Source organism: Ammospiza nelsoni, chromosome 3 (genome assembly GCF_027579445.1).
Source record: "Ammospiza nelsoni isolate bAmmNel1 chromosome 3, bAmmNel1.pri, whole genome shotgun sequence".
NCBI classification, from domain to species: domain Eukaryota; kingdom Metazoa; phylum Chordata; class Aves; order Passeriformes; family Passerellidae; genus Ammospiza; species Ammospiza nelsoni.
Genome location: NC_080635.1, coordinates 6,070,840 through 6,096,796, shown reverse-complemented (window position 1 = coordinate 6,096,796; position 25,957 = coordinate 6,070,840). Strand labels below are relative to the sequence as shown.

Below are 25,957 nucleotides of genomic sequence, written 5' to 3'. Positions count from 1 at the left end.
CCCTCAGCAGCGCCGCCCCCTCACCGCCCCGTCCCACAGCGAAATGGCGGCCGGGCTCGTGCCCGCAGTAGAGATGGCGCCGCGGCCTCTCCGAGGCGGGGATTGGCGGGGGCGGTGGAGGGGCGGGGCGAGGGGCGCGGCCGGGGGCGGGGATTGGCGGGCGCGCCTGGGGGGCGGGGCCGGGCAGTGCCGGGCAGGGCGCGCGGCGAGTGAGCGCGGCCCCGCTCCGCTGCCTCCGACTCCGCCGCCGCCGCCGCTGCCGCCCCCGCCCCGGCATGAGGAAACGCAACGAGTCGGTCACGGTGGAGCATGAGCGCGCCGCCGCCGCCGCTGCCGCCGTGCCCGGGCCCCTCGACAAGGGCTGCAGCCTGAGGCGAAGCCTGCGCCTGCCTTCCTCCGCCGCCGCCGAGGGCATGAAGCGACCGCTGGGCAGGTGAGCGCCGCCGTCGCTCCGCCGGGCTTTGTTATCCCCGTGTCACCGTCTGGGGGGCACCGAGAGCCTGCCGGGGAGCGGGACGGCAGCGGGGCTGGGTTTGGCGAGCAGAGAGGACGGGCCGAGGAGCCGGCGGGACGGACAGGTACGCGGGCCCGGGATGGTGCCCAGCTCAGCCCCGCTCCCCGGTTTCCCTGGTTTTCCCTGTTTTTCCCGGTTTTCCCGGTGTGCCAGGTACCGGCCCCGCGGTGCTTTCCGTTCTCGGGGCAAAGGACTGGCCGGAGAGCGGGGCGGTAACGGGACCAGCCAAGGATGGGAGGGGTTTGGTGCTCGGTGCTCGTACCTGGGCGCTGCCGCCTCCATCCCCCTTTGGAGCAGGCAGGCGTTCTCCCAGAAAAACAAAAATAAAAATGGCTAGCCCGGAATCCTTCCGTCAGAGAGCGTATGTGGAGCGGCGGGGCCCTGCAGGTAGGATGCGTGCGTTTTTGGGAGAAGCTGGTGGCTGTCAAAGTGATCTCTTTGCCGTAAATGAATCAGATTTAGGGGTCACTAGGAGAAGCTGACATGCGTGACTGTTGGAAGGAGTTTAGCCGTGGCTTTTTGCCAGGTATGTGAACGTTTTAAATGTATTTATAGTGGGGAAATGTTTGTGTGCCTTTCTAAAAAGACTGTAACAATAGAAGGTGCTTATCACCTGGACCCTTCATCGTGCAAGATTTTTGGGGGGATGCAATACACGATCAGAACTGCCTCCCTGGCCCTCTGCAGCTGCGAGTCAAGATACAAGCTTTAATTTCCTCTAAATCAGTATGGTGGTGTTCTTTGTGTTTTGAAAGTGTGGAGAATGTGTAGAACAGCTATGTGGTTTGGGTAGCTGAAATCAAATCGCTGTGCTTCAGCAATACATCAGCCAATTTTTGTGTTTTGTTTAAAGGTGCTTATCAGTGCATTTCTAGTAAATGAGCTGTTGTGGATATTTCTCTGCTAAATTTTCTGAGATTTTTTTTTTTCTGTTCTCATAGACAAAATTAGCATTTGAAAAGAGCTGTGGACACTTGTCATGTTCAAAGACAGAGGCTTTAAAATGTGATTTCTCATATTGGGTAATAGCTATTTAATTTTGTGCCCTGGAGGTAAACCTTTGGGATGCTGTCACTGCTCTGTACATGTTCTGACAAGCTTTTGGTAGTTGAAAATGGCGCTGAGTTGATCTCTCAGTTTCCATGACTGTGCAGTGGATCCAACTGCGACAGTGCTCGGCTTTTATAACATTTTGAAATTTGGCACATCTATTCTCCTTGTCCAAGTGGATGTTTCCTAGACCAGTGGCACTGGAGTGATGGCTTGCTGGCTCTTCAGCATTGTGAATGGCACTCGGGCACCTTTCACTCAATGGAAATGCTCTGTGGGTGGTGAGCAAGCCCTGAGAGCTCCGAGTGCAGGCTGTTGGCTTGGTCTGGCAGGCAGGCAGGTGCTTTGTGGATCCCAGACACAGCACAGCTGTACTGGGAGGGCCAAGCTCAAAATAGGGGAAGCACATCCTGTCTGCGAGAAACACTCTTGCGTTTATTTCTCCATTTACACGTTTGAAAGCGGTCAGCAGTCAAGCTTTCCTCGGTTTTCTCCATTTTCCACTTTTGAAGCCTGTTTCACTAATTCCTGAAGTCCTACATGGATTCTGGCCCTTCCTCCCTGCTTCCCACCTCCCCCTGTCCTTTTTGGGTCAGGTATTCTATATTCTATATTCCACACAGCAGTGTTTCTCAAACTCGTGACATTGTAGGAGAATCTTGTTTGAAGCTGGCTTTTCCTTTTCCACATTTTCAAATATCTGTGATGTTTTGTTTTTTTTCCTTTCATGCTGTCCTGTGTTGCCTACCTTCCTTACTGACTTTCAGTGGCCCTTCTCTGACTTTCCTCACCTTGTGAGCCTTCAGACAGTGGCTTGCAGGCAAAGTGTCTCTGTCTGCCAGTACCTTCCAGCAGTGTTTTTTATGGGACAACAAACACACTGCTGAATCTGAGCATGCAGGAAGGGGAGGTCCAGGCAGAAGAAGTTATGATGCCCAGAGATAAGGTTCTTATCCAGAACAATCACCCTGAGTCAGGTCAGACAGCCTTTAGCTCCATATCCCACCTTTGGTGGACAGCAGGGAGTGTTTAAGGAAGAACATGGGGCAATGCATGCAGTGACCTCCCCAGGGCAGTTGTGGTCAGTTATGTGGCCAACAAGTTGCTGTTACACCATCTAGATCATTATATTTTAATATGCAAGGTCATGCTGTTATTGCAGCATTCCTTATACTGCTGGGAATAAAAGCAGTCAAGTAGTCCTTGGTTGTTGTTTTCAATGGGTTATATCAATTTTACTCCCCAGCTTGCCCAAGCTGTGAGGTGAAAATTCAGCTGCAAGGTTCCTGAGGTGGAGGTGCCATAACATCTGAAATTGGGGATTTGTACCAGACTGTTCTTAGCTTGCTCCTTGATGAAAGAGTTAAAATCAACTCATGGATGCTGTGTTAAAGGGGAAGTTGGGCTGGCTGCATTTCGTGCTGCTGGCTTGGGGAAGCAGCACATATGTCTGGCTTCATCCTGTGGGTTTCCACCTCTTATTTGTGAACCATACAAGCCCCTGGCTGGGAAGGCAAACCAGTGCCCAGTGGCTGTGTGGTTGTGCAGCCAAGGGCTGATCCTGTGCCATATTCCATGGGTCAGGAGCACGGGGAGAGGGAGCTGCAGAGGCAGCTGTGCCTGCAACTGCAGCAGTGACCAGGAGGCTGCTGCTGTGTGCCCTTCTCCTGCTCACATCCAGCTCCTCAGCAAAGGCTAAACAGCACCCCAGGTGATGTTTATGGGATACAGAGCTGGCTCGGTACCAGCAGCAGTTTGTTCTTACAGCAGTATTTTTGAACTTTTACCAGCACTGTGTTTGCCCCTCAGTTTTTTGTTCAGTCATAGCATCACAATGTGCTCATTCATCCAGGAGCTGAAACTCATTCTAAAGAGGTGGCTGTGCATTTTGACTGGCAACTGCTCTGTTACAGAAAGTGTGTGCATGGGCTTCAGAGTGTAATGGAGATGGATATCTGATAAATAAAATTTATGTGGCTTTGGCTAGTGCATAGTGCAGTCAGTGTGGCTTTCCTTAAGTGGTTTACAACCAGAAATTAACAAATACAGGTATTTCCATTTTCTTCTATAGATAGCAATAATATCTACTATGATGTTTACCTAAGCACTTTACAAGTTGTGCCTTTAAAAGTGCATGATTGTCTTTTTAAAGGAGCTGTTTTGTCTGAAATGATTTCTTTATTTACTGCATTATTGGTTTTAATAATAAGCAGTGCTTGCTTTTCCTGGTATGTATGTTTTGTGTGGATGGCCATTCCTCTAATATTTCTGTTGTGAGGCATTTTCCAGGTGCCAGTGTTGGAAGTGCTAGATGGATATTAGGGTGGCATTGTGTTTTGGGTACTTGCTGTGACTCATTTTTGTGCTTGGTGGCTGTGATGTTCTGAGGAAATGTGTTTGAGCAGCCATGGATGTGGAAAACCTTTATGTGGGAGTACAGAGAATAGAGAAAATCAAATGAGCTTAATACTGACATTAGATACCAGAGCAAATTCTCCTATCTCATTTCTGCTGAACCCTGATCCTGGTGATAAAAGGTCACATGCATGTTACCCTTCCCTTCTGTGACCTCATGGTTATCTGATCCTCATTCAATCCCAATCAATAGTCAGACTATAGACTTGAGGTGTGAATTTTGCCATTATTCTACAGTTATTCTAGATTTGCTACCAATGTTAGAACTTGTTCCTGTCTCTCTCCATGCTGTGGAGCAGTGAAGTGCTCCAAATCCCATGTGTGTGAGCTTTGTTCCTTGATAGCTGGAGAAGCTGCTGTCCCTTCAGCTGTCCCTGGTACCTTTACACCCCTGATGCTGGCACAAGTCCCTGCCAGGGGAAGTTTTGGGACCCTTCCAGTGCCTGTCCAGCCTGTGCACCCCACAAGCTGGGTATTTTTGGGCTGACACTGCAGTTGGATGTAGTTTCAGTTCCACTGCAGTCAGCCTTGTTCCTGTCTGTTGTGGAGCATTTCCTGGGTGTTTTGTGAGCATGCAGGGAGGTGCTGAAGGGAAGAGGGTGCAGTAGGCTCTCTGCTCGTCCCCTCTGATGCAGCTGAATTTCCCTGGAACACCGAGTGTGCTCGAGTGTGACAAATGCGATGTGTGGTGACCCTTGGTGCCATCCTGCCCCAGCAGCTGAAGTGCTTCATGTATTCCCATGGCTCCTTGGATTTAACCAGTGGTACCTTCCCTCTGACAGAAAGCTTGGCCATCTCCAATATCTGCCCCTCTGTCCTCTCTGTGCCCCATCCTTACATCTCTACACCTAGCCCCCTTTCTCCTGATGTTACTTTTTTAGAAGCATTTGCAGAGTCTTTTATGATTATTCCAGTCTGTTCCATTGTAGCACAGATGACAAATACTTGAATTGTTCTCCTGCAAGTTTTCATCAATATATTTAAGGGTTTTTTTTCCTCAAGTGAATTTTATGCTATTGTCTCTCTTAATTACTGTGTTCAGGTTAAACCAGTTACTTGTCAGGGCTTTCAAAAGAGGAAGGAGGCTGCCTGCATAGAGATATTTCATCAATCATGCTGCTTTTCCACCAACTCCACCTTCCTACTGGTAACTGCCTCTATTTCAGTTTTTCTTGAGCAGAGTTCACAAAGGAGCTGTGAAATGGTTTCCAGTTGCTTGCCTGTTCTTTCTTTCATAGTAAATACAGGTTGAATCACAGTCCCTCCAATGGGTAAAATATGAAAAAACAGTTTCCTTTGTGTGAGGATTTTTTTTAGTGTGTGGGGCTCTTTTTTGGTTTTGGTTGTGTTGGGGTTTTTTGTTTGCCTTTTTTTTTTTGTTGCAGTTCTCTTGAAGAGCATGCACTGTAATATTTTGCTCAGATATGTCAAAAATAGGATTGTGTAACTTTTTCCACCTTTATGTCTTCTTTTTTTTTTTTTTTAATTATTTATTTGAAGGGTATCACAGTAGCTCTGCCTCCTGTTTTGTCCTGTGCATTGTCAGCCATTTTGGCAGCTTAAGGCTGGGGAATGCCTCTGAATTTCTCCCAGGTTACCAATCTGGGGCATTAGGTATTCATTCTCTGCAGCATCTTCCCAGTTTGCTCATCTTTTCCAGCCATTATAATTCTCTTTCCTTGTGCTCATCTTCTCCTCACTCTTTCTCAATGACACATTAGTCATTTGGCAAAAATAGCAATATTCCCTGCAATGTGGGGAATTATTTGTTTTATTATTGTGGGTTGTTTTAATTTCATATATTTTTTAATTTAAAGATTTGTGAAGTTATAATGTTGACATGTAGCAGTTCTGTGCCTCAGTGTGTTACTGTTACAGCCTATCTTTTTTTCACCATTTTCATCACTGACTTGGGAGGTTTTTTTTTTAGTGTTAACTAGGTGTGGTTTACTCTCTTAAACATCCCTTGAGACTCAGCATCCTCCTGCAGGTCTCTCTGTATGACCTAAAATTTCTGTCTTTGCATCCAGTGTACCATGAGCCTCTCTGGATTTTCTGTAATAGAGCACAGCATTTTTTTTGCTGCATCTGCTCTGTTGTGTCTGGGCAGTTTCCTCAGAGACCTCTGCTCAAGCAGGAATGTTCAGGCTGAAGAGAGTTTGCCCTCTGGTTTGGTGTTGGTCTCCCTAAACTCCTGATTTCCTTGCAGTGCAATATTTCTGACATCATCCTTGCCCCTGGGTTCAGTTGCTCTGCTTTGATGGCTTGTGTCTGAATTAATAATTACCATGGTATTGCTAATTGCTGCTACTTTGCTTTCTGCTTGGGAGATGTATGAATTGCCTCTACTTGTCTGAGTATCCCTAAACTTCCCTCGGGTTTGGTAACTCCTGGGACCAACAGGGCTTCCCTGTCATCTCTGGAGTGAAGGTGCCTGTGGACATCAGGGTCTTCCCAGCATTGTCACCTTCTCTTCTGTCCTTTCTGGAATGTGGCTGCTGTGCCAGAAATCAAGTTCTCTGCAGAGGCAGTCACAGGTCGCTGCAGTGGATCTGTAGGTTCTCTCCAGGGTGCAACGTAGATGCATTTATTTTTGGTGAAAACAATGTTGGGGTGTTTTTATTAAAACTAATGATGGTGACATCATTTCCTCTCCAGAATCCCCTTTCTGCTCCATGTTCAAGGGCCTGGTGTACCCCAGCAGGACTTTTGCTGTATTTGAAGAGTGCTGCCAGCTGGGTCTGGGCTCCTTGGAAAGGAGCAGTGCCTGCTTAGGAGGCTGCAGCCAAGTTACTTTATCCTCCTGGGCATGAAGGGCAGGGCAGATTATTTTGGTAAATCATATCAGGATGTGAAATTAGTGCATTCTACAGCAATTTCCCTATAAAACCTGGGGTTTTGTGAGCTCATTGGGTAGCTGTGCTGTGTCCTGTTGGAGCTCCAGCAGCAGCTGGCTTCTGGCATGGGGAGTGAGTGAGAGACTGCAAGCAAGGGAAGTTTACTAAGGATGTAATGTGAGAGCACTATGTTAATGTAGCTGTGACTGAATCAGTACCACAAGAAGATTAAAAGAAAGTGCTTCAGCTGTATTAAAAGGGTAACAGGAGACCTAGGAGACTTTAAAGCCATTAGCCTGAGGTGGAGTCAGTGCAATTTAAATTGCAAGAGTTAATTTGAAATTCAGTGGAAGAAGATTTAACAGCTAAATATATATATACTAATGAAAGTAGATCTGTCCTGTGGAAGGACACTGTAAAATGCAACAGGTTTGTCAAGATTACAACCTGGTTGATCAAAGTATCAGCAGTAAAATTGTTTCTCCAGAGCACTTGACTTTGTACTGTAGTTTTATTGACATTGCTTGCACGGCTAATGGAAAGCGTGATATCTCTATTGAAAATTGGCTCAATGGAGAGAGAAACAACTGGGAAATTGGAGTGGGATTGATCCTTGAGTTCAAAGGTGTGTAATTTTGTATATAATCATCCCAAGGATGAGTTGGTTATCAGTTACTATTGATAAACATGGGAGGAGGAGAGGATTGATGAGGGCTGATGGATGGGGAAGTCAGCAGTTCAGAGCAGATAGCCAAATAGTGAAAAGGTCACCAGGACACAAGCAAAGCTGGCAGGATGGTGGGGAGAGAGGGTAGGGGTTGTGACAGGGATAGGAATGGTGGCAGAGGGTGAAGCTGTGCTAGGTAAGTCACCTCTGCAAGCTGTCATGTGTCCCTGAATATCCCTTAGCCAGACAGGGAGGCTGCCACCTAGGCTGTGCACTTTTGCCTTCCTGGCACACATCTCCTTCCTTCTCTCTCTCTCTAGTGCAACACTTGGCTCCAGAAATCTGCCTCTTTCACATTGAAGGCAATTCAAACTTTCAAACAGAATTTCCTAATTTTAGACTCTATCACATGCCTTGATCATTCACTGAGCTAACAGGAACCATGACTATTTGCTTTCCAAATCAAAGTGTTTATTTAACCCAGATTTATTTCAAGAGTGTAACTCTAACTGAGAAATAGAGCAATAGAAAAGATTGTTAGACTAGAAGATTAACTTTAAAACACAAACACTTGAAAATATTTGAGATAAGTCCCATGGCTGCCCTTCTTCAAAACTATATGTCCAATTTGTACCCACTTAAAGTGGTTGTTAATTCCTCTTGAAAAAGAGATTAGTGTTGAGTAATAAGGGCCATAAGGTCACATGAAGTCTCCTCTCCCTTTTTACTAAAAGTGTGCAGAATAAAGGATTTCATGTGGCATAGCTGAAGAAATGAATAAACCGAAGAATATGTGAATAACTGAAGAAACCCTTTTGGAAGGGTACTCTTCAGTGGCATTGTGCAAGCTCAGAGCAGAGTACAGAAAATGCATTTACCCTCTCCAGAGCCTGGTTTCCCTTCCCCTGGCAGTAAAGTTTCCCCTGGGGTGACTATTCTGAGACAGAGGAGCCTGCACTAATGAGGATGATGTAAACTGGAAACTTGGAGTCAGGGCTCCCAGGCTGCAGCATCCTTGCTTGTGGAGCAAAGTGTGTTCAAGGTGTTGGAGAACTGAATAGATGTTAAGACTTCTTACAATGCTCAGAAAGGGAAGCCTGGCACTCTTTTCTCTCTTAAAGCAGTCTGATTTCACTTTTTGTAAAGTTTTGATTAGTTTCAGAGCAGCTTCAGGAAGCAGGAATAAAGCTGACAATGCAAGTTTTATACTGCTGAATGTGAAAACTGTGAATTGCACACAGTCATTGGAAATAGCCCTTTCTCTTGTTCTTGCAAACCCAGCAGAAATGCAGTGACTGACCTTTGCTTTCAGTTTCCAATAGTCTTGTGCTGTCTCTTATAAAACATTATTTTCCCCTTTCACTACCAGAGTAGGGACCACATTTCATTTTAAACTTTGGCAGGCTGATGTGCAAGTGCTGCTTAGCACAGCTGGTCAGAGCATGGTGCTAATGACAGAGGGTTCAGTCCCTCTGTGGGCCATTTGCTCAGGAGTTGGACTTGATGATACTGGGAATATTCTGTGGAACTGTTTTGTTTCCCTGCAGTTACGTAAAAACTCCAACACCTGGTCTTCACCTTGGAGTTTGTGTTTTCTGGGTTGATTCTTGAAGGTTTTGTAGTGTTAGCAATGGCTTTAGTTTTAATTGTCCTTAATTTTTTTAAGCCTTTGTCATTTGGGAGTTCTTTCCCCCACAAGATAATAGCTAGAGCTGAATAAAGCACAGATGAACAGAGATTATTCTGCCTGCCTATATGCAAAATGCCCCCTGTTCAAAGTATGTCAGGGCCAACAGCAGTTCTATATCTGCTCATACATCTGTTCTTTAACTCTGGCTGTTGTTTTATGGCCATGCAGTGTTTGTTAAGCCTCCCTTTTTAAACGGGTCACAATTACAGAGGACACTGTGACTACCAGCTGAATGTAACTGTGCTGGGCTGACAGTCAGCATATGTAATGTTTTGGCATTGTTTAATGTTCTTGTTTGCTTGTATGCTTCCAACGGGGAACAGTTGGTCTATTGTAATCAAAATGTATTGCTAACGATGTGTTCTGAATCTAAAAGGTGGCAGTATCACTGCTAACACAAAAACATTCTTTTTCTTCAGGCTTCTCAGAAGGAATGGCTTCTGATCTCTGCCAGCAAAAGTAGAGCTTTTTTTTCAGCTGTAAAGTATAAGATGACCATTTTCATGTGTTTGGAAGGAAAAATGTCTACAATACACAAATGAATCTTTTGCTCAGGTGATTTAGATGAAAGCCAGAGCCACAGAGCCTGCTGCTAGTGGTAATTCTCAGGCTGTGTGGCTGCCTCACAAGAACTGCTATGTGAAAATGTGATTTCATGCTTACCAAGTTGTGCTGCTTGGAAATACAGATCTGTTCCCTCAGATGTATCCACAAGAACAAAGAGTGAACCTGAGTTCTTGTTCTTGCTGCAAGGTTAACACACTCATGCAGGTCTGTGGGGTTTAGAGCACTTTAACAATGGGTAATTGGTGGTGGGGGAATTGGCTTGGCTGTACTGTGTGCTGCCTCAATTATGATATGCATTCAGCAGGCAAATGGCTTTAAATGCAGGTTAGGAGCTGTGCTGGAGCATTATGTGTCTGAACCAGTTCTGCTCTTGAACTCTGCTTGTGCACCTTGATTCTCCTCCCCATGGAGGTGAGTGTGCTTGGGAGAAATGAGAATTTCCAGACTCGGCTGCTCTCAAGCTTCTGTTTTCCACTTCCAGTTCTGTTTCAGTCGTTTGGTGTTTATGTTCTGGTTTTTCCTCTTTCATTAGCAGACAACTAATGAGATCCTCAGCTCACAGAGTAGTGAGAGGGCTGTGCCTTCAGTATAAACCAGCTGTCAGCTGTGAAATGAGTAAAAAACTTAAGAATCTGGTAAACACTGTGGAGGGAGTTTACTTGTTGTATCTCAATGCCAAGCTCGACTAAAATCTAATGTGGGTGACTTCAGATTTGATTAGTGTCAGCAGCATTGCTGGTGAGCTCTGGAGAAAGCATGTCCTTAGAATTTCAACAAGGGCTCATACCAGAAAGGTTTGGGCACAGACTAAGTGGCTGTTGCAGAAAATGCATTCAGGAAAAGTCAACAACCTTAAAACCCGAATCCCCAAGCCTGCTTTTCTGTCCCAAAAATCAATTGTTCTGTTGCTGAGGGTTTAATTATTTGTTGTTTGCTACGTACTTAAAATGACAGTAGCATCTGCCCCTTCCTTTTTAAAATGTAGCTTTCAGGTTAATCTTGTCACATGCAGTTCACGCTAATGGTAATACCACTGTACCCAAGCATTGAGAAATAACATAGTTGCTGCTTAGGCCATGCTGTCAGCATACATTTAAAATAAATTGGTGCTGTGTTGCCAAATGTTCAGCCCATTCTTGTCTCCTGCTCTGTGAAACATGTAGATTTCATGCAATTGGAATGTTGAGTTATCAAGACTGATGTTCTGAGCTCCTGTACTTCAAAGGATGTGCCAATGCATAGTGATTTAATCAGACAAGCTGTGTTATTACTGCATTTAGGGTAGTCAGCTTAGACAGTGGTTGTGAGGAGGAGAACCCAAGCCCTGGCATTGGGAAGGGATGGGGTGCTGATGGGGGAAAAGTTAGATGTCCCATATCCCTGTCCTGTTAAATGCTTGTGAGAGCCTTTCCCTCCCTTGCTTAATTTATTCTGCTTTTTGCAAGTGTGTTCCATGGACAAAGACCCATACATTACCTGCAAGCTGCTCTGTTATTTCTGCTCATTAATGCTGTACACTTGCCTTTCCCTCCCTTCATGGGCTTGTTTTTGTTTCTGTTTTTTCCTGCAGCGCTCTGAGTCCTGGCATAACCTTTGCTGGCATTTCAGTGCTATCGACCTGCTCAGCAGAGCTTTCCTCTCACCCTGAGTGCTGATGCCACATTTCCCCCCACTTGATGCATCAGAATTTTGAGTCTTTCAGGTCCTACCCTGATCTTTTCTTCTCCAAGCTGAAATGTGGTTGTGAGGGTCTCAATAGCTGGAGCATGGTGTCCCCTCCTGAAAAAAATTAATTGAAATGCTTTCCTTTACTTTGCACTTATATCTCTTGGAGGAACAGAGCTAAATTCATGACTGGCTAGATGGCTTCCTTCTTGCTGTTTAGTGTTTTAAGTTAATGCTTAACCACTTGATATTAATCAGAATGAGGCACAGAAAAGCAGTCTGTGATAATCTGGGTTGTAAGAGGGGAATGAGGTAGTGAAGTGGGGGAATTTGGGAGCTTAAAGTTTCCAACCTCACCTGCATTCAGGTGGGCGGAACAACAGTGAAGATGTTAGCCCAGCCAAAAGGAGATGGTTCGTAGGCTTTGTGGGAATAGATAGTTTGCAATAAAGGAGGGAAAGGAATGTGTCTGAGGCAGCAGTTGTACAATCTCTGTAAGCTGGTCCTGAGGGCTCCTTCTTTGGAACCTTCTTAGGTATTTCTACCACATCCATCTCCACAAATTTACCTATTTAAAAGGCTAATTTTATGTGTGTTTGCATTTATCTGTTACAATGCAGATACAGGGTTTGGTCTTTTCTACAATGAACTTCTCTTTGTGGCCCCACTAACCAGTGCCAGCTTCAGGCTGCATAGGTGTGGGAGTGAATGGAAGGTGGGGTAAACTGCATAGTTTACTCATGGAGAGCTTGTCAAGTGAACTGAGGTGATTTCTCTGACTGCAGGTGATGTGGGGGGATTTTTAAAGATGATAGAAGTTCCAGAGGGCCTAACTGAAAGCAGCATCAGTAGTCTTTTAATTGTAGTCTTTGATTGATAGTCTTTTCTTTGATTGATTGTAGTTCTTTGATTTACAGTCTTTTCTATAATAGTAGCAAAGAAGAATAGACTTCAGTAGCCAGCAGTGTTTTTTATTGTTAGAATTGTTTGTTATCATTTGACAGGAAATTCAAAGTTTTATGGGTGTATTGACATCTTGTCATTTCTTGGTTTTGAAGTTTTTCCTCTGTTAGGACACCTTTACTTTCCATCACTGATGGTGGTGTGTCTGTTGACAAAATAAGTTGTCACAATATTGTGAGAAACTTGAAGGTAGAGCTTGCATGTTTAAAGAGATTATCAAAAAGCTCAGCTTGCTTTTCTTTTGTCTTTTTGGTTATTTTTTAATGAAAACCCATAGGCTTTACATTTGTTGCCTTTCCCCCACCTTATTAAGCCAATTATTCCTTTAATTTGTCTTTTAATTTAAAGAGGAATAGCAGAACATCCCAAATCTTTGCTTCTGGGTACAGTCAGACTATGGAGTGCTGTAGCTTTTCCAGGGTTGGGTCTCTGCTGATGGGGGCTTTGAATACTTTGCATCATCCTAGTTTTTAAAGCAAATATTTAAGAAGGCTTGCTTAGTGTTTTATTCCCCCCTCTCTCCCTCTTTTCCATTGATGTAAATAGGAGCATTTAGCAGCTTTAGCCAGATTGGGATGTTTGGGTAGCTTTTTCTGTTTCTGCCTAGTGGGCAAATCATTCAGCTTTGTTTGTCTTCTGGGAGCCTTCTTATTTTCTGTGAGAAATCACTGCTCAGTGAGAATGCAGCCAGTCTGATTTGTTGCCTGAACCTGGCAAATTTTAGCCCATTCAGCTCGGCTCTGGGTCACCAGAGGGAGGTTGTGAAGCGTGGGCTGTCACAGTTTGCCAAGTGTTTGTGGGAGGAATTAAGGGGACAGCTGTGTAAGGTAGTCTGTCTTTGCTAGGAGGAGGAGAAGGGACAGGGTGACTTCTTGGGATCTTCTGTAGCCTCTTTGCTCTCCATGTATCTGTAACATGACTAAAACAGTCTCTGATTTAAAATGCTTATTTTAAATCAAGTGATGAACATTTTAGATGCTACAGTGATGACAGCAGAATCTGACTCCATGTTTCAGAAGGCTGATTTATTATTTTATGATATATATTACATTAAAACTACACTAAAAGAATAGAAGAAAAGGTTTCATCAGAAGGCCAGCTAAGAATAGAGTAGCAAAGAATGCTAACAAAAGTTTCTGTCTCGGACAGAGAGTCCAAGCCAGCTGGGCTGTGATTGGCCATTAATTATAAACAACTCTACGAGACCAATCACAGATGCACCTGTTGCATTCCACAGCAGCAGATAACTATTGTTTACATTTTGTTCCTGAGGCTTCTTAGCTTCTCAGGAGGAAACATTTTAAAGAAAGGATTTTTCATAAAAGTTGTCTGCGACAGTTCTTGTTATGCCATGTATTTTGGTTTTTTCCTCTACCGCCCATAAAGTCACTTCTGTTACTTGTGTGCTCAAGGTCTTTGCTTTCCACATCCTGTGCTCTGGGTTCCTGCTGGGAGAGCTCTGCTGTTTGCAGTTTGGAGAGCTGGGGACATGAGGGACTCCAGAGTGACAGCATTCCCTGTCACTACTGAACAAGCAGAGCCTCGTGCTCTGGTGTCTGCAGCAGTTTTGTTTCACTCCTGTCCCAGGCAGATCACAAAGGGCACGGTGGGCTGTGGGTGCATTTATCTGTAGATCCTTTAGGGACTGCAAGCACAGCCTGTGTGTGTTTCTGATAAATGTTGTCCTTGCTCTGCTACAGGATCAGTTTTAGTCTCTTGTTTCACCCTTGGCCTGCCCTTTCACCCTGCTAGCACATCTGATCAGGAGATGCTAATGGAAGCACTCCCAGTGTAGAAATGATTGAGATGATCTGCAGCAGAAATTATTTCCATCTGAATCTGGATGCCAGAGCATGGCACAGGATTCTGGTGATTGGACATTGTTCATGAAACCTCCCAGGTTTGCTGGAGAGGAGGGGGCTGCACTCAGGGGCAGCTGTCATGAGAGGACCCCCAGCTTCTCCTTGCCAGCCCAAATACAGAATGTGCTTGTTCTGGGTGAATGTGGGACCTTCATCCAGGTGGAAGCTATGAGGAAAACCTTCTGATTCTGATGTCTCACTTCCAGGGAAGATTTCCTTCTGTCAGACTGAGGTATGTCTGGAGAGGGAATGTGCTTTTCCATGTTCACTTCAGGAAAATGCATGAAGCAAAAACCACTTCATGTTTTCTCTGTGTTTGGACAGAACCCAGATGTTGGGAAAAAAACTTTGGTAAATGCAGGGGGCAAAATGTGATGATGGGGATTTTGTTTTATTGTTGGGTGTTCTGTGAGATGTTTTGTTGTTTTGAGGTTCTTTTACACATTTTTATTGTTCCAGGAAATAAATTTCTGATATTCTTAAATATCTTCAGTTTGCAGCTTTTTATTTTCTACATCACTTGTATTTTCCAACTAAGACCTGCTGAGTTTTCTGGTGAAAAGGTGGTGACAAGTATGTTGCTTTTGCCTGAGCACACCAAAATTTCCTTTTGCAGGACAAATATTTCCTGAAATAGCTTTTCTACCAAGCAATAGGAGTTTAATTTAGCTAAATAACTCACTGAAGATTTACCTGATAATTTTATAATGTCTGTACTTCAGCATATATTCTTGGATTTATCAGGAGAAAAGCTGTCTGGTGGATGGAAGCTTTGCCCTGGTTACATTGTAAGTAGACATCTCCCTGGAGATGAGGTGTAAATGTCACATTGCTGATTAGCATCTGACATGGGCCATGGGAGCAAAGAAAGGGATGCCTCAGTTCAGGCTCCAAAAAAGGAGAAACTGGAATAATTCCTGAGCTCTGACAGTGTTACCTGGACAAATGTTCTCCTGAGTGTTTTCTGTTCCTGGTTCCAGCTTGTGCCTGGGCTCTGGGAAGTGCTTTGCCCCTGTTTTGATGTGCTCTGGTTGTGCCTGCAGGAGTTAAGACCTGGCTCTGTTGTCTTCCTAAGCGAGTGGGGGTTTTATTCTGTAGGAATGAAATCCTGGCATATGCAAAATTCCCCTGGCACAGCTCTTTTGGCTGCTGCAGGATCTGAACCCCAGGCAGGAAAACTTGCTGGGAAGCCCCATCCTGCCTGGCTGCTCACCTGTACTCTGGGAAGCTGGTGAGGACACAGTGCCTTGGTTTAAGGCATTTGATGGACACTCCAAAATGAGTTTCCTCCCCTTTTAACTTTAACCACTCCCCTTTTTGCCAATAAGGAGAGATAAATGGGAGTAGATCTAAGTGAAAAAATAACTAGACAAAGTGTTTTAACAAAATCTCACACTTTTCTCAATGAAGAGAGCTGAGTTACATTTCAGTTGCTCAGCAGTTAAGTGTCAGTTATCCTTTAGTGATCTCCCTTTGTCTTCCACAAATCCATTCCAGCTATGAAAATAGGTGGTAAGTGCTGATGTAGTGGAAAGCTGGGTTTAATCTGAGAGTAGGGAGCATTGGTCAGCTCAGTGATTAGCCCAAACAAAATGTTGTGTGGGTTTTTTTCCCAAAGTTGTGGGCATAGGTGGGTTGGTCTGAGGCTTGGGTACTCACTTCTGTTCTTCTAAATCCCATTTTGTATCATTTTCTCTGCTAGTCCTTTGCTGGTTTTGCTTTTCTTACTTTAGGAAACTGGGCTTGAGGTGTGGAAATGTCACTGGAAGCCTTGATGGAGTTCTTTACCTCTTCATTGTCAAATTTGCTGTGGGAAGTATAAAAATCTGTTGAACTTTTCAACGTGGGCTTGTTGCAGCCACAGCTGGGTGACAGTGACTTAGTAATATATTTTTCCCCCTTTGGAAAAATAACAATTGTTTTAGCTTGTGAGGAAAAGGGCTTTAATTTTGGTAGCACGTGTTTCTGAAGTCCAGAATGTGGTTCCAGGGTGAGAGGAGGCACACAGGCACTTGTAGGCATGTGGTAGGGTGGTGAAGGCAGATTTTGGATGAATAACAGGATATCTTCTTCCCTGTGAGCACCTTAGCAGTCATGCCAAAAACTTAGGGGGAGATTGGAACATCTCCATTTTTGCTGTGCTGAAAAAGTGTTCCTGAAAGTCTTGGCTTTTGGACCACAAAGGCTATCGAGATTTGGAAAATTTTGGTACATGATTAAACTATTTCCAACCCAGTTCTATCTCTACACTCATTTTTCTTGTACAAATGTGTAAAAACCAGGTCTTTAGGTTCTCTATTTGACAGTGGCTAAACCCTCTTGGCTCAAGTCTAGAGCAAGTTTAGCTTGTCAGCTCCAAGAATTGCCAAATGGGAGATGAATAATTTCATGGCTTTTGGAAAGATTGTTCTCTGATTTCAGTAGCCTGCAGTTCCCAACACTGAGAACTGTTTGCTCACTGGCATGGAACATGATTCTTGCAAAAGACTGTCTGCTGAAAAGGAACAGAAATTGTGTTGCCTGAAGGCTTCCCATGGATTTTAGTTCTTGATTGCAGGGCTGGTTGAGAAACCTCAGTGCACATGAAATGTTGGTCAACTAAATCATTACACATAAGCCTTTATGTAAACATATGTGCATATATAAACACACATATGAATGTGCATTTGGTAGTTATTCTGATACAATAAAGGGAATTTTGAGATATGTCACTTGACTAGCTGCTGTGTGTTACTTGATTTTTTTTTTGGTTTTTTTTTTTGTTGTTGGTTAGGATTTTTCTCTCTTTTTTTTTTTTTTTTTTTTTTTTTTTTTTTGTAGCTTATTCTTCCTAATAAGAATACTCTAGAGAAAATTGAGTGGGGCAATTCTTAGAGAATAATGCTGCAGTTTATGAAATGTATTATATTTTATAACTTAGAAGGGTTTGCTTTTTAGGGCATTGAGAGGTAATCCTTTTAGCTGGACAAAGCAGAATGTCTGCTCAGTCCACATGAGATAATGTGTAACTTTATCAGTCTCATTACACATTATTTCCTCAAAATATGTGAAAATCGAACTGAACAAAATCTGATAGTGATGTAAATGTAAGTATGATTGGGCTGCTTTTTGGAGATGAACATGTGATATGCATTCTAGAGATTCTGAAATCTGTTAAGTTAGCAGGAAGAAAAGCTCTTGTTACAGAGTCTTTTAAAATGTAATCAGTAGGGAGTTTCTATTCCCTTTTTCTAAGCTGCATGTCATCAGCTGGTATTTTGGTTACTTCTGCTTCTCTCAAACGACTGAGGCTACACAAACTGTTTGAAATTAGCTTTTGTTTAAAGTGTAAATGACCAGATTTTCAAAACCACCAAGCACAGATCATTGCGAAAATTGCTCCATAAAAATTTTGCTGTATTCAGCTCTGTCTTTCTATATTTTATTTTTCTTTTATCCAGGCGATACGGATTATGGTTTCGATTGAGGAAGGTGATACTCTGGCTGCTGGGAGTGTACATAGCCATCCCATTTCTAGTGAAACTTTGCCCTGCTATTCAGGCAAAGCTGGTCTTCCTAAACTTTGGTAAGTGACTCAGTGGCTGAGGGGACAAGGGGAGTTTGCCTTCACTTTCACCCTGCATCTGAGCAGCTTGTGAAGGACATGAACTTTCACAGGTTGTAAACCTCCCCAGACTGTGGTTTGGAAAGCATTCTGTGTGGTTGGTGTAGCATGTCTTTATATAAATAGAGTGACCAAACCAAAGCCAGTTTTCAGCCAAAAGATGTCAGCTGTGTTTCTCTGAGGGGTTCCTCACAGTTGCATGAGTAGACAGCAAGGAATTGAAATTAAACCCAGCAATCTAAATTTGCACTTAACCTTACTTGTATTTTATAATGAAATTTTGAAAAATATCTTCCTCTCTGTCAAAGCTAGAAGGACCAACTATGGATACATTGTATTTTACATAACTTGTCTTATTTTGACTGCATGCTTTGCATGTTCTCACACCTTGGGCCGTGGTTGCTGTGAAGTGTGCACATGTGCAGGGCAGCTCTTATGCTTTGATTGTCAGAACTGACAGCCACATAACCTGAATAGTGCAGACTCCAGTGATTTTGCTTTTACAGAGCTTTGTTAGGTCTCACTGAAGTTCCTGCTTCTGCTTATTGACAAGTGACCAAAATAATTGTCCTGTAGCATGTTCTTGTTGCTGTGCTTGCCAGATTTCCCCAGTATGGTCTACAATGTGTTTAGAGTCAGGACAGAGATTTCTAGGGAAATTGTCCAGAAACCTGCCCTGGAGGTGGATAGTCATGAGTAGCATGGAGAGTGGGAGAAAATGGTCCTTTTTGGAGTCTCCAGCAAAAGGCACCTGGAGAGACTCGAGGACAACCCCTGGGGTTCTGGAGTTGGGGACACAAAGGATCTGAATTTCTGGCTGATGTTAGACCACCACAAAGGCACAGAGAAGTTGCATGACGTTCCCAGAGCACTGGTGGGAGTGACTTGGGTGCCTGTCCAGACCTTGACTGCACAAGCTGCTGTCTTCTTGGAGGATCCACAGCCCTCATGGGATGCAGCAGGTGGTGGTGCCCTGCATGGCTTGTCTGGGACTCTCCCATCTGCTTTTGCATGAGAGCAGACACTTGCACAGATAAAGATTTGCAGTCTGAGGGCCCACATTTGTCAGGTTAACATTGGCTCTTGTCTGCATTGGTTTTTATGTCTGTGGGATGTTTAACAGTTTTTGAGAGGGTAAGTGAAGTGAGATTTGGCTGTCACCATTAGCAGTATTGCTTTTGTGTCAGTAGAACAAAAGCTTTGGTGTGTTAATTGCTGTACCACTAAATCTCAGGGAGACAGAGTTCCTGGTTCTGCTGTAGTGGAGCTCCATTTTATGGGAAAAGACTGAATCCAAATCAGCAGCAGAGATCTATAAAGCAGACTGGACAGAGATGGTTAAATGCTTGTCAAAGGAAGCTTTGTCTTCCCCGCCTTCTCTTAATTTTAGCCTGTTCCCTGTGTTTTTGGTGGTTGCCTGTGTCTTCTTATGTTGCTCTCTTTGCTGTTCATTTTTAAATCACAGCTGTAACAAATTATTCCTTTTACACAAAAAGGTCTTCCCAGCTAGTACAACCCTCCAGTGCTTTGGTTAAGCAGTTTTGTGAGAAAATAAAATTAAAATGCTTCTTTTTTTCTTTTTCTTTCTTTCTCTCTTCATTTCAGTGAGGGTCCCATATTTCATTGACTTGAAAAGGCCACAGGATCAAGGTTTAAACCACACCTGTAATTATTATTTGCAGCCAGAGGAGGATGTAACCATTGGAGTCTGGTAAGGAATGCAGTTCTGTGCAGTATGTGCTATGCATCTTTATCCTTCTCTTTGTTCTAGATGCTGCCTATTCAGTCTTTTTGCTGTGCATGCTCTCATTTGTGGATGTTTGTATTTTCCTCTGCCAAGTGACCGAGTCCATGTTGAAAAGTATGCAAATCTCTGGGGCTCATCTGACCTGGGATCAGCAATGCACAAAACACAGTCAGACAACCTGGGCATTCAGAGAAACATCAAAATTTGGAATTCTAAAGTTTACAGGTCTGCATCACCACAAAGATCCTGCCTCCAGATCAGACCAGACCCATGGAGTTAGATGTTTTGTCATTCAACTCTGATTCTGTGTTTTGTTTTGCAAAATACATGTGGGGGAAGATAGGAAAACAGATCAAAGTGTTCAGAGTAGGAGGAAGAAAATTCTGCTCATAAAACATATGTAAGATTTGGAGAGTGGGTGAGAACGGAACACACAGTTTACACTCTTCACAAAACAAGTGACAGTGTCAGAGCTCATTTGTCATTTCTTTCTCTCAGTGATGATTTTCTGGGCCCAGGTAAGGACAATTCATTTTAGCACCTTGTTACCCTGGATTGTGTCAGGTATGGAGGGAGGGGTTGTTCCCTTGATACAGACAGTGATGTTCAGTCTGTGAAGGGCAGGATTTGGAGTTTTCAGCTGTGTGTGCAACTTAAATGAGTCCTTTAATGCAGTAGAGATTTTCTCTTCAGCATAGGTACATAACCTTTAAATGGGATAGAGATAAAGGTACATAACCTTTAAATGGGATAGAGATATTCTTATTATTGTCATTAGGACATTTTCTTTCCTTTAAGTAAATTTTAGTGAAAGGTATGTTTAGAAACTTGAAAACTTCAGTCTTTCCAGGATAGGCTGATAAGTAGTGCTTTGATTCTTCACTTGGACAATTAAAATTCTATCTTTGCTAAAACAGAACTTCCAGCTTGTGGTGGCAATTCAGAGGCTGTCATTTATCTGGATATTTATGGAAGATTTTCACAAAAGTTTGGAACCTTGCTTTTAAAAGCCAGTGCAAGGTCTCGTGTTTGGTACATTTGTGAAACAAAGTCCTCAGCCTGCTTTGTTTCTAAGTTTGCAAAAGTCTTGGGGCAGAACAGTTGAATTTTTGAGTCTCACAGTTACTGAGGCTTTTTACCTCTTCAAGACCTTGGTGTCTGCTGGCTGCATGCAAGCAAATTGACTTTTTACATTGTTTTCCTCTGTGTGCTCTGAGCTTTACATCTGGGGAGGATTGCTGTGGTAGGTGCAAGCTTGTCTGCCTTTCAGGTAAAAAGGCATGAGAGTGTTTAAGTCACTTCTGATGGCTCTAAGCCAGCCCCCTTCTCAACAACTCACATGGTTGTGGGCACGTCCTTGCTTTGTGTTTGTATTTTAATTATCAAGTTTAATTACCTACCTTCTATTCAGTCTGTCATTCCTCTTTCTGTTCCTCCAGTGTTGAATTCTTTCTCACAGGCCACATAGGTACATTATCTGCAGAAGAACTGCTGTGAGTTAAATTCCTGCCTCTTGTAGATTGTAACTTTTGCAGCTAAAATGTTACACCTTCAAGAACCTTGTGCCTGAAAACATTTTATCTTCTCCTCAGAGCCTGGGCTCCTCCTTTTCCTCAGATTGCCTGTAAAGGCAGATATGCTTCTTAATCACTGAACATTCTTTCCAAGCCCAACTGGCTTTGATTACTCTGTACATCTGCTGACCTAGCAGCGAATCTTGTTTATGGTATATAAGTTATGTTAATTGAAGTGATTAAGTGCCATAAAAGCTGAGGAACTGTGATTATTTTGCCAGAGCAGCAGAAAGTTCAGTAATTGTGCCTTTGAAGTTTGATGCCTTGCACAGACAGCTCTGCATTTTGAAGGCAGTGATGGTGGAGGTGAAAATGTAGAAATAAGTGTAGCCACTGCCTTTTTCAATTTGAAAAGCTAATTTTTCAGCTAATCAGGACAGTTTTATGAACAGTGTGTGTGAGGTGTGTAGTCCTGAGTGAAGGAGTTGAACAGAAAATCTCAGAGTTCTAGTGGCAGACACGGGGGTTGTGAGGAGCAGCAGGACAGTGCAGATTTTCCTTCTGTCCACAGGCACACAGTCCCTGCAGCCTTGTGGAAGAATGCCCGAGGGAAGGACCAGCCCTGGTTTGAAGAGGCTTTGGGCTCCACCCACCCTGTGATCCTTTACCTGCACGGCAATGCAGGGACAAGGTGAGGCACAAAACACTGCTGGCTTTGGTTCAGGATGTGTTTTCCTGGCTCGTCACAGCTTCAGCACCTTCAGAAAGACAAGAAAAACTCCTTAGGGGCTGTAGTGACAGGACAAGGGATAATAATTTTAAATTAAAAGAGGGTTGATTTACATCACATACAGGGAAGAAATTGTTAAATTGTTCACAATGAGGGTGGTGGTCAAACACTGGAACAGCTTGTCCAGAGAGGTGGCAGAGGCACCACCCCTGGAAACATTCAAGGTCAGGCTGGATGGAGATCTGAGCAAACTGATCTAGTTGAAGATGTCCCTGCTTGTTGCAGGGGATTGGACTGGATGGCCTTTGAAGGTCTCCTCCAGCCCAAACTATTCTATGATTAAAACCAAAATAAAATCTAAAATTAATTTGGTGCTTCTCCTTTTAAAAGAAGGCACATACGTTTTATGGAATGATCCCTCTCCAGTATTGAATGTGGGAATGGATTTATTGCAGTTATCAGAGATATCTGATATTATAGTTTACCTTGTATCCTCTGCTAGAAGCCAGGAGGCTGAGACCCTTCCTGAATCAGGTCTTGGAAAGTCTTCTTTTCTGTATAATACAGAAATTTTCTGAATTGAGACAGAGGATGGTATTAGTGCTTCTGCATATGTGACTCACAGGCATTAAATAAACCTTCCAGTTCCTTTTGTGAGTTTATTGTAGTAATTAACACATTCTGAGGAAGGAAAATCAGAAGGAAAGAGGAAGGTTATATGCTGATCTTGTTTCATTATTGCATCTGTCCAGGACATTTGTCTGGACCAGGAGCACTTCTAAAACTTGTAATTTTATAGTTGACTGTTTATTGGCTAAAGTAGTAGATCAGTTCTCTGTACTTTGTTGCTGGATGCTAAAAACCATTAATGCAGTGTGAAGATATTTCTCAGGATCATGTTCTTCCTGCCACCTCTCCACATGTTACAGTGCTTTTGTTTGTTTCTTTGAACATGGTCTCTTCTCCTAAAGCTATGCATTTTACAAAAGAGTATCAATCCCCTGCTGGATTTTGAGTGGGATGTTTTTTCTTGGTTGCATCTTCTTTTGAAGATGATGTCTGCCCATAGATACTTTGCAAGAGCAGCAACATTGCAAGAAAACAAGCTCCATGATGTAAGGAAACACTTTTAGCTGTGCTGCTAGTGAAGGTTTGCTAACCTCTACATCACAAGAACATTTTTCACACCAATTCTTGTCTCAGCACTGTGCTTTTCTTGGCACAAGGGCACAGTGTGGAAGGTGTGTGCTGCAACCCAGGAAATGCATTAACAGATGGGGTTATTTTGCAAACTGCCCTTGCCTTCTTGTGCTGATGCATTGCAAGGTTTAATCAAATTGTTGCATTGTTTTTCAGACATTTCTTCATTTTTTATTTTTTGCCTTGATTGGGTGTAGCAAATGATACTAAGGGAAGCTTAAGGGAAACTTCCTGCAGCTTAATGGTGGCTGTTTGGGGCCAGTATCTTTTTGTGTATTGATTAAATTTCCTTCTCAACTCCCCCAAGTGCTGCTGGGATAAAGGACTGAGCTAGGGCTCAGTTACATATTTCCCATTTCACTCTGTGCTCTGGAGGTGTTCTTGGCTTTGCCATTTCAGATTTAATGTGTGCTGCTGTATGTTTGTTTTTGTGCTGCACATTCAGTTGCTTGTCCCAGGGTTGCTTTCCTGCTGCAGGCTGCATTAACCATGAGTGAAACGCACTGCCTTGGCCTCCTGGTTTGGCTTGAGTAATCTGGGGCTGAGGCAGAAATGTTGTGTACTCAATCCCTTTAAGAAAATTCCTCTGTTACACTTCAAGGAAAGCATGGAAAAGCACAAAGGTGTGCATGTGGAAAGTGACTTTTCAAGCAAGTGGATCATCATCTTCAGGCTTGTATGATTCAAAATTACTTACAAGCAACCCCTTGCATTTTGCCCACAGTGTTTTTGACTGGATTAGGTGTTTTCTAGCATGGTTGGAGCTGACAGCTTTGGTAGGTAGGCAAGTGCATGTGTTCTAAATTTTGGTTTAGAGTCTACACTGACCAAGCCAGTCACAGTATGAAATTTCTAGAGTTTTCATAAATGCAAGTGTACATTTACTATAATACCAATACTAGACTGAAGTTTGAGTGTGGATTAGCCATGTCATGTTGTGCATGTATTTTAAGGTGTGTAATGGCACACTCATATTCCTTTCTGTTGTCTAGGTTTCAGTTTATATTTATAAATAAAAGCAGATTCTTCCCCTGGACTTTACAGTTTTCAGTTCTGCTTTTCTCTGCTCACTTTTTTGCACATGTCCTTTCTTTCCCTCTGCTTGGAGCCAGGTGAGGAAATGTAAAATCCACCTGCTTGGCTTAATGTCATTATTTCTGGTGGCAGCATCAAACTTTATGAGAATCAGGGCTACTGGCTGGGGCAGCACTTGTGGCAAGAGATCAGGGTAGGCAGAGCAAAAAGGGACAGGCTGTTCTGGATGTATTACAGGCTTTGGAAAAGGCAGACAGCAGGGTGGGTTGAAAAGTTCATTTTTACCTGCTGTGAGGCAAGATTTACATGGAGAAGTTGACTTCAGAATTGTGTCCTGCATAGCTCAACAGAGCCTGGCTGTCTCCTTGAAGCCTGTGACAAAGCATTTATGGTGTTTCTTATGTTGGGCATGTTTTTGTTAGATTGCCTGAGGCAATTGGGAAATATGTTTCTGGAAACTTAAACACTCAAATGTGGTTGGTTTGGGGTTTTTTTAATGTGTTTGTTTCTTTTTGTTTGGTTGTTTAATGTTTCTTTTTTCTCTCCTTTTTTCTTCATCGATAGAGGAGGGGATCACCGGGTGGAGCTTTACAAGGTAAGAGGCTGCCTTGTAAAAGGAGGTTGTCCAAAGAGCTACATTAAAAAACAGCTTTCCAAAGAGCTGGAGAGTGGGTGACAGCTGCATTAACACCTCAGGTGTGCACAGAGCTGAGGAGAGTGCTCAAACAGCCCACAGGCACAGCCCTTGGGGCTCTCAGTGTCCCTCCAAGGGAAGCCTGTAAGGGAAAAGGCTCTGTAAGTTGTGAGCAAGCACACTCCTCCCATCTTCAAAGATCTTTGAAAGGTTTTTTATTTGCTGTTGTTAACTGCCAGCTCCAGCTAGGCTAACCAAGACAGTTTCTGGGAAAAATCAAGAGTTTTATTTAATTACAGCCCCAATTTGATTGATTAGTGTACTAATTTAAGGTACCATTTAAGAGCATTCAGCCTGGATTTCCCCTTTCCTCAAGGCACAGTGCATTTGTATCAGTGGTGCCATTTCAAGTGCAGAAGGTTTTGTAGAAAACCCAATGAATTCCCCAGGTGTAGCACTATGGTGTGAGTTATATGAGAACACAGCTGCTTTGAGTGTTTTGTCTAATGATTTTTGGGGTAATTTACTTTATTAAACTCTCTTTTGGCTGAAATTCCCCCACACAGTTTCTTGGTCTCAAATCACATGTTTCTAAGAGAGACATAATTGTTTTTGTTGGTTCATTTCAGAGAGGTCTGAGTCTGTTCTTCTCTTTATTTGTGTCAATGTTGGCACTCATGAAGCTATATTGCAATTCAATGCAAGATCCCCTGCTGCAAAATCTTTTAAATTCAGATGGCTTAGAAAATAGTGTTTAGCAACCCCAAGAAGGCAGGTGATACTTCATTTCCTTTAAGAATAAAAAAAAGATTAGCTAATTTTCAGAAAATTGGTTGAGGAGACTGTCATGTATGATTTATTTTGTCATTTTTCTTGGAACCAGCCTGTGCTGTGATGCATTTTGTGCTGGCCAAGACAGGCAGAGGAGTTGGTTTTGATTTTGATGGACAAGAGTAGGAGTACTTCAGAATACACAGACTTGGTGTGTTTCTGTGTACATAGACAGAGAACACAGTTTCCCAAACCCCAAGGTTTCTGTTCCTGGGTCTGCTATTCTTTGCTTCTGAGAACATCCAGACAAGCTGCTTGGTTTGCCTTTTTCAGTCAGTGAACACACACGTGGGCTTAGCAGAACCACTCCAGAAACTCCAGGTTTGTGTTTATTCCAGCAGAATGAACCAGCTTTGGGATGCTGTCCTTTTTGCTGGTGCTTTTAATAGGCCTTCAATGCAGCCAACACATAAAGCATGTATAGAAGACAGG

The 25,957-nt window shown here is 43.3% G+C and overlaps 1 protein-coding gene across 1 annotated transcript in view; it reads left to right on the top strand.

Moving 5' to 3' along the window:
- The first annotated feature begins 197 nt into the window (after window positions 1-197).
- Window positions 198-25,957, top strand: part of ABHD12 (abhydrolase domain containing 12, lysophospholipase) — a 35,189-nt gene continuing 9,429 nt past the window's right edge. Inside the window, exons 1-5 of the mRNA XM_059469249.1 lie at window positions 198-433; window positions 17,671-17,795; window positions 19,440-19,545; window positions 21,667-21,786; window positions 24,625-24,655. Of these exons, the coding sequence (XP_059325232.1) occupies window positions 276-433; window positions 17,671-17,795; window positions 19,440-19,545; window positions 21,667-21,786; window positions 24,625-24,655 (540 nt within the window). The 5' untranslated portion in view covers window positions 198-275. The remainder of the gene's footprint in view (window positions 434-17,670; window positions 17,796-19,439; window positions 19,546-21,666; window positions 21,787-24,624; window positions 24,656-25,957) is intronic.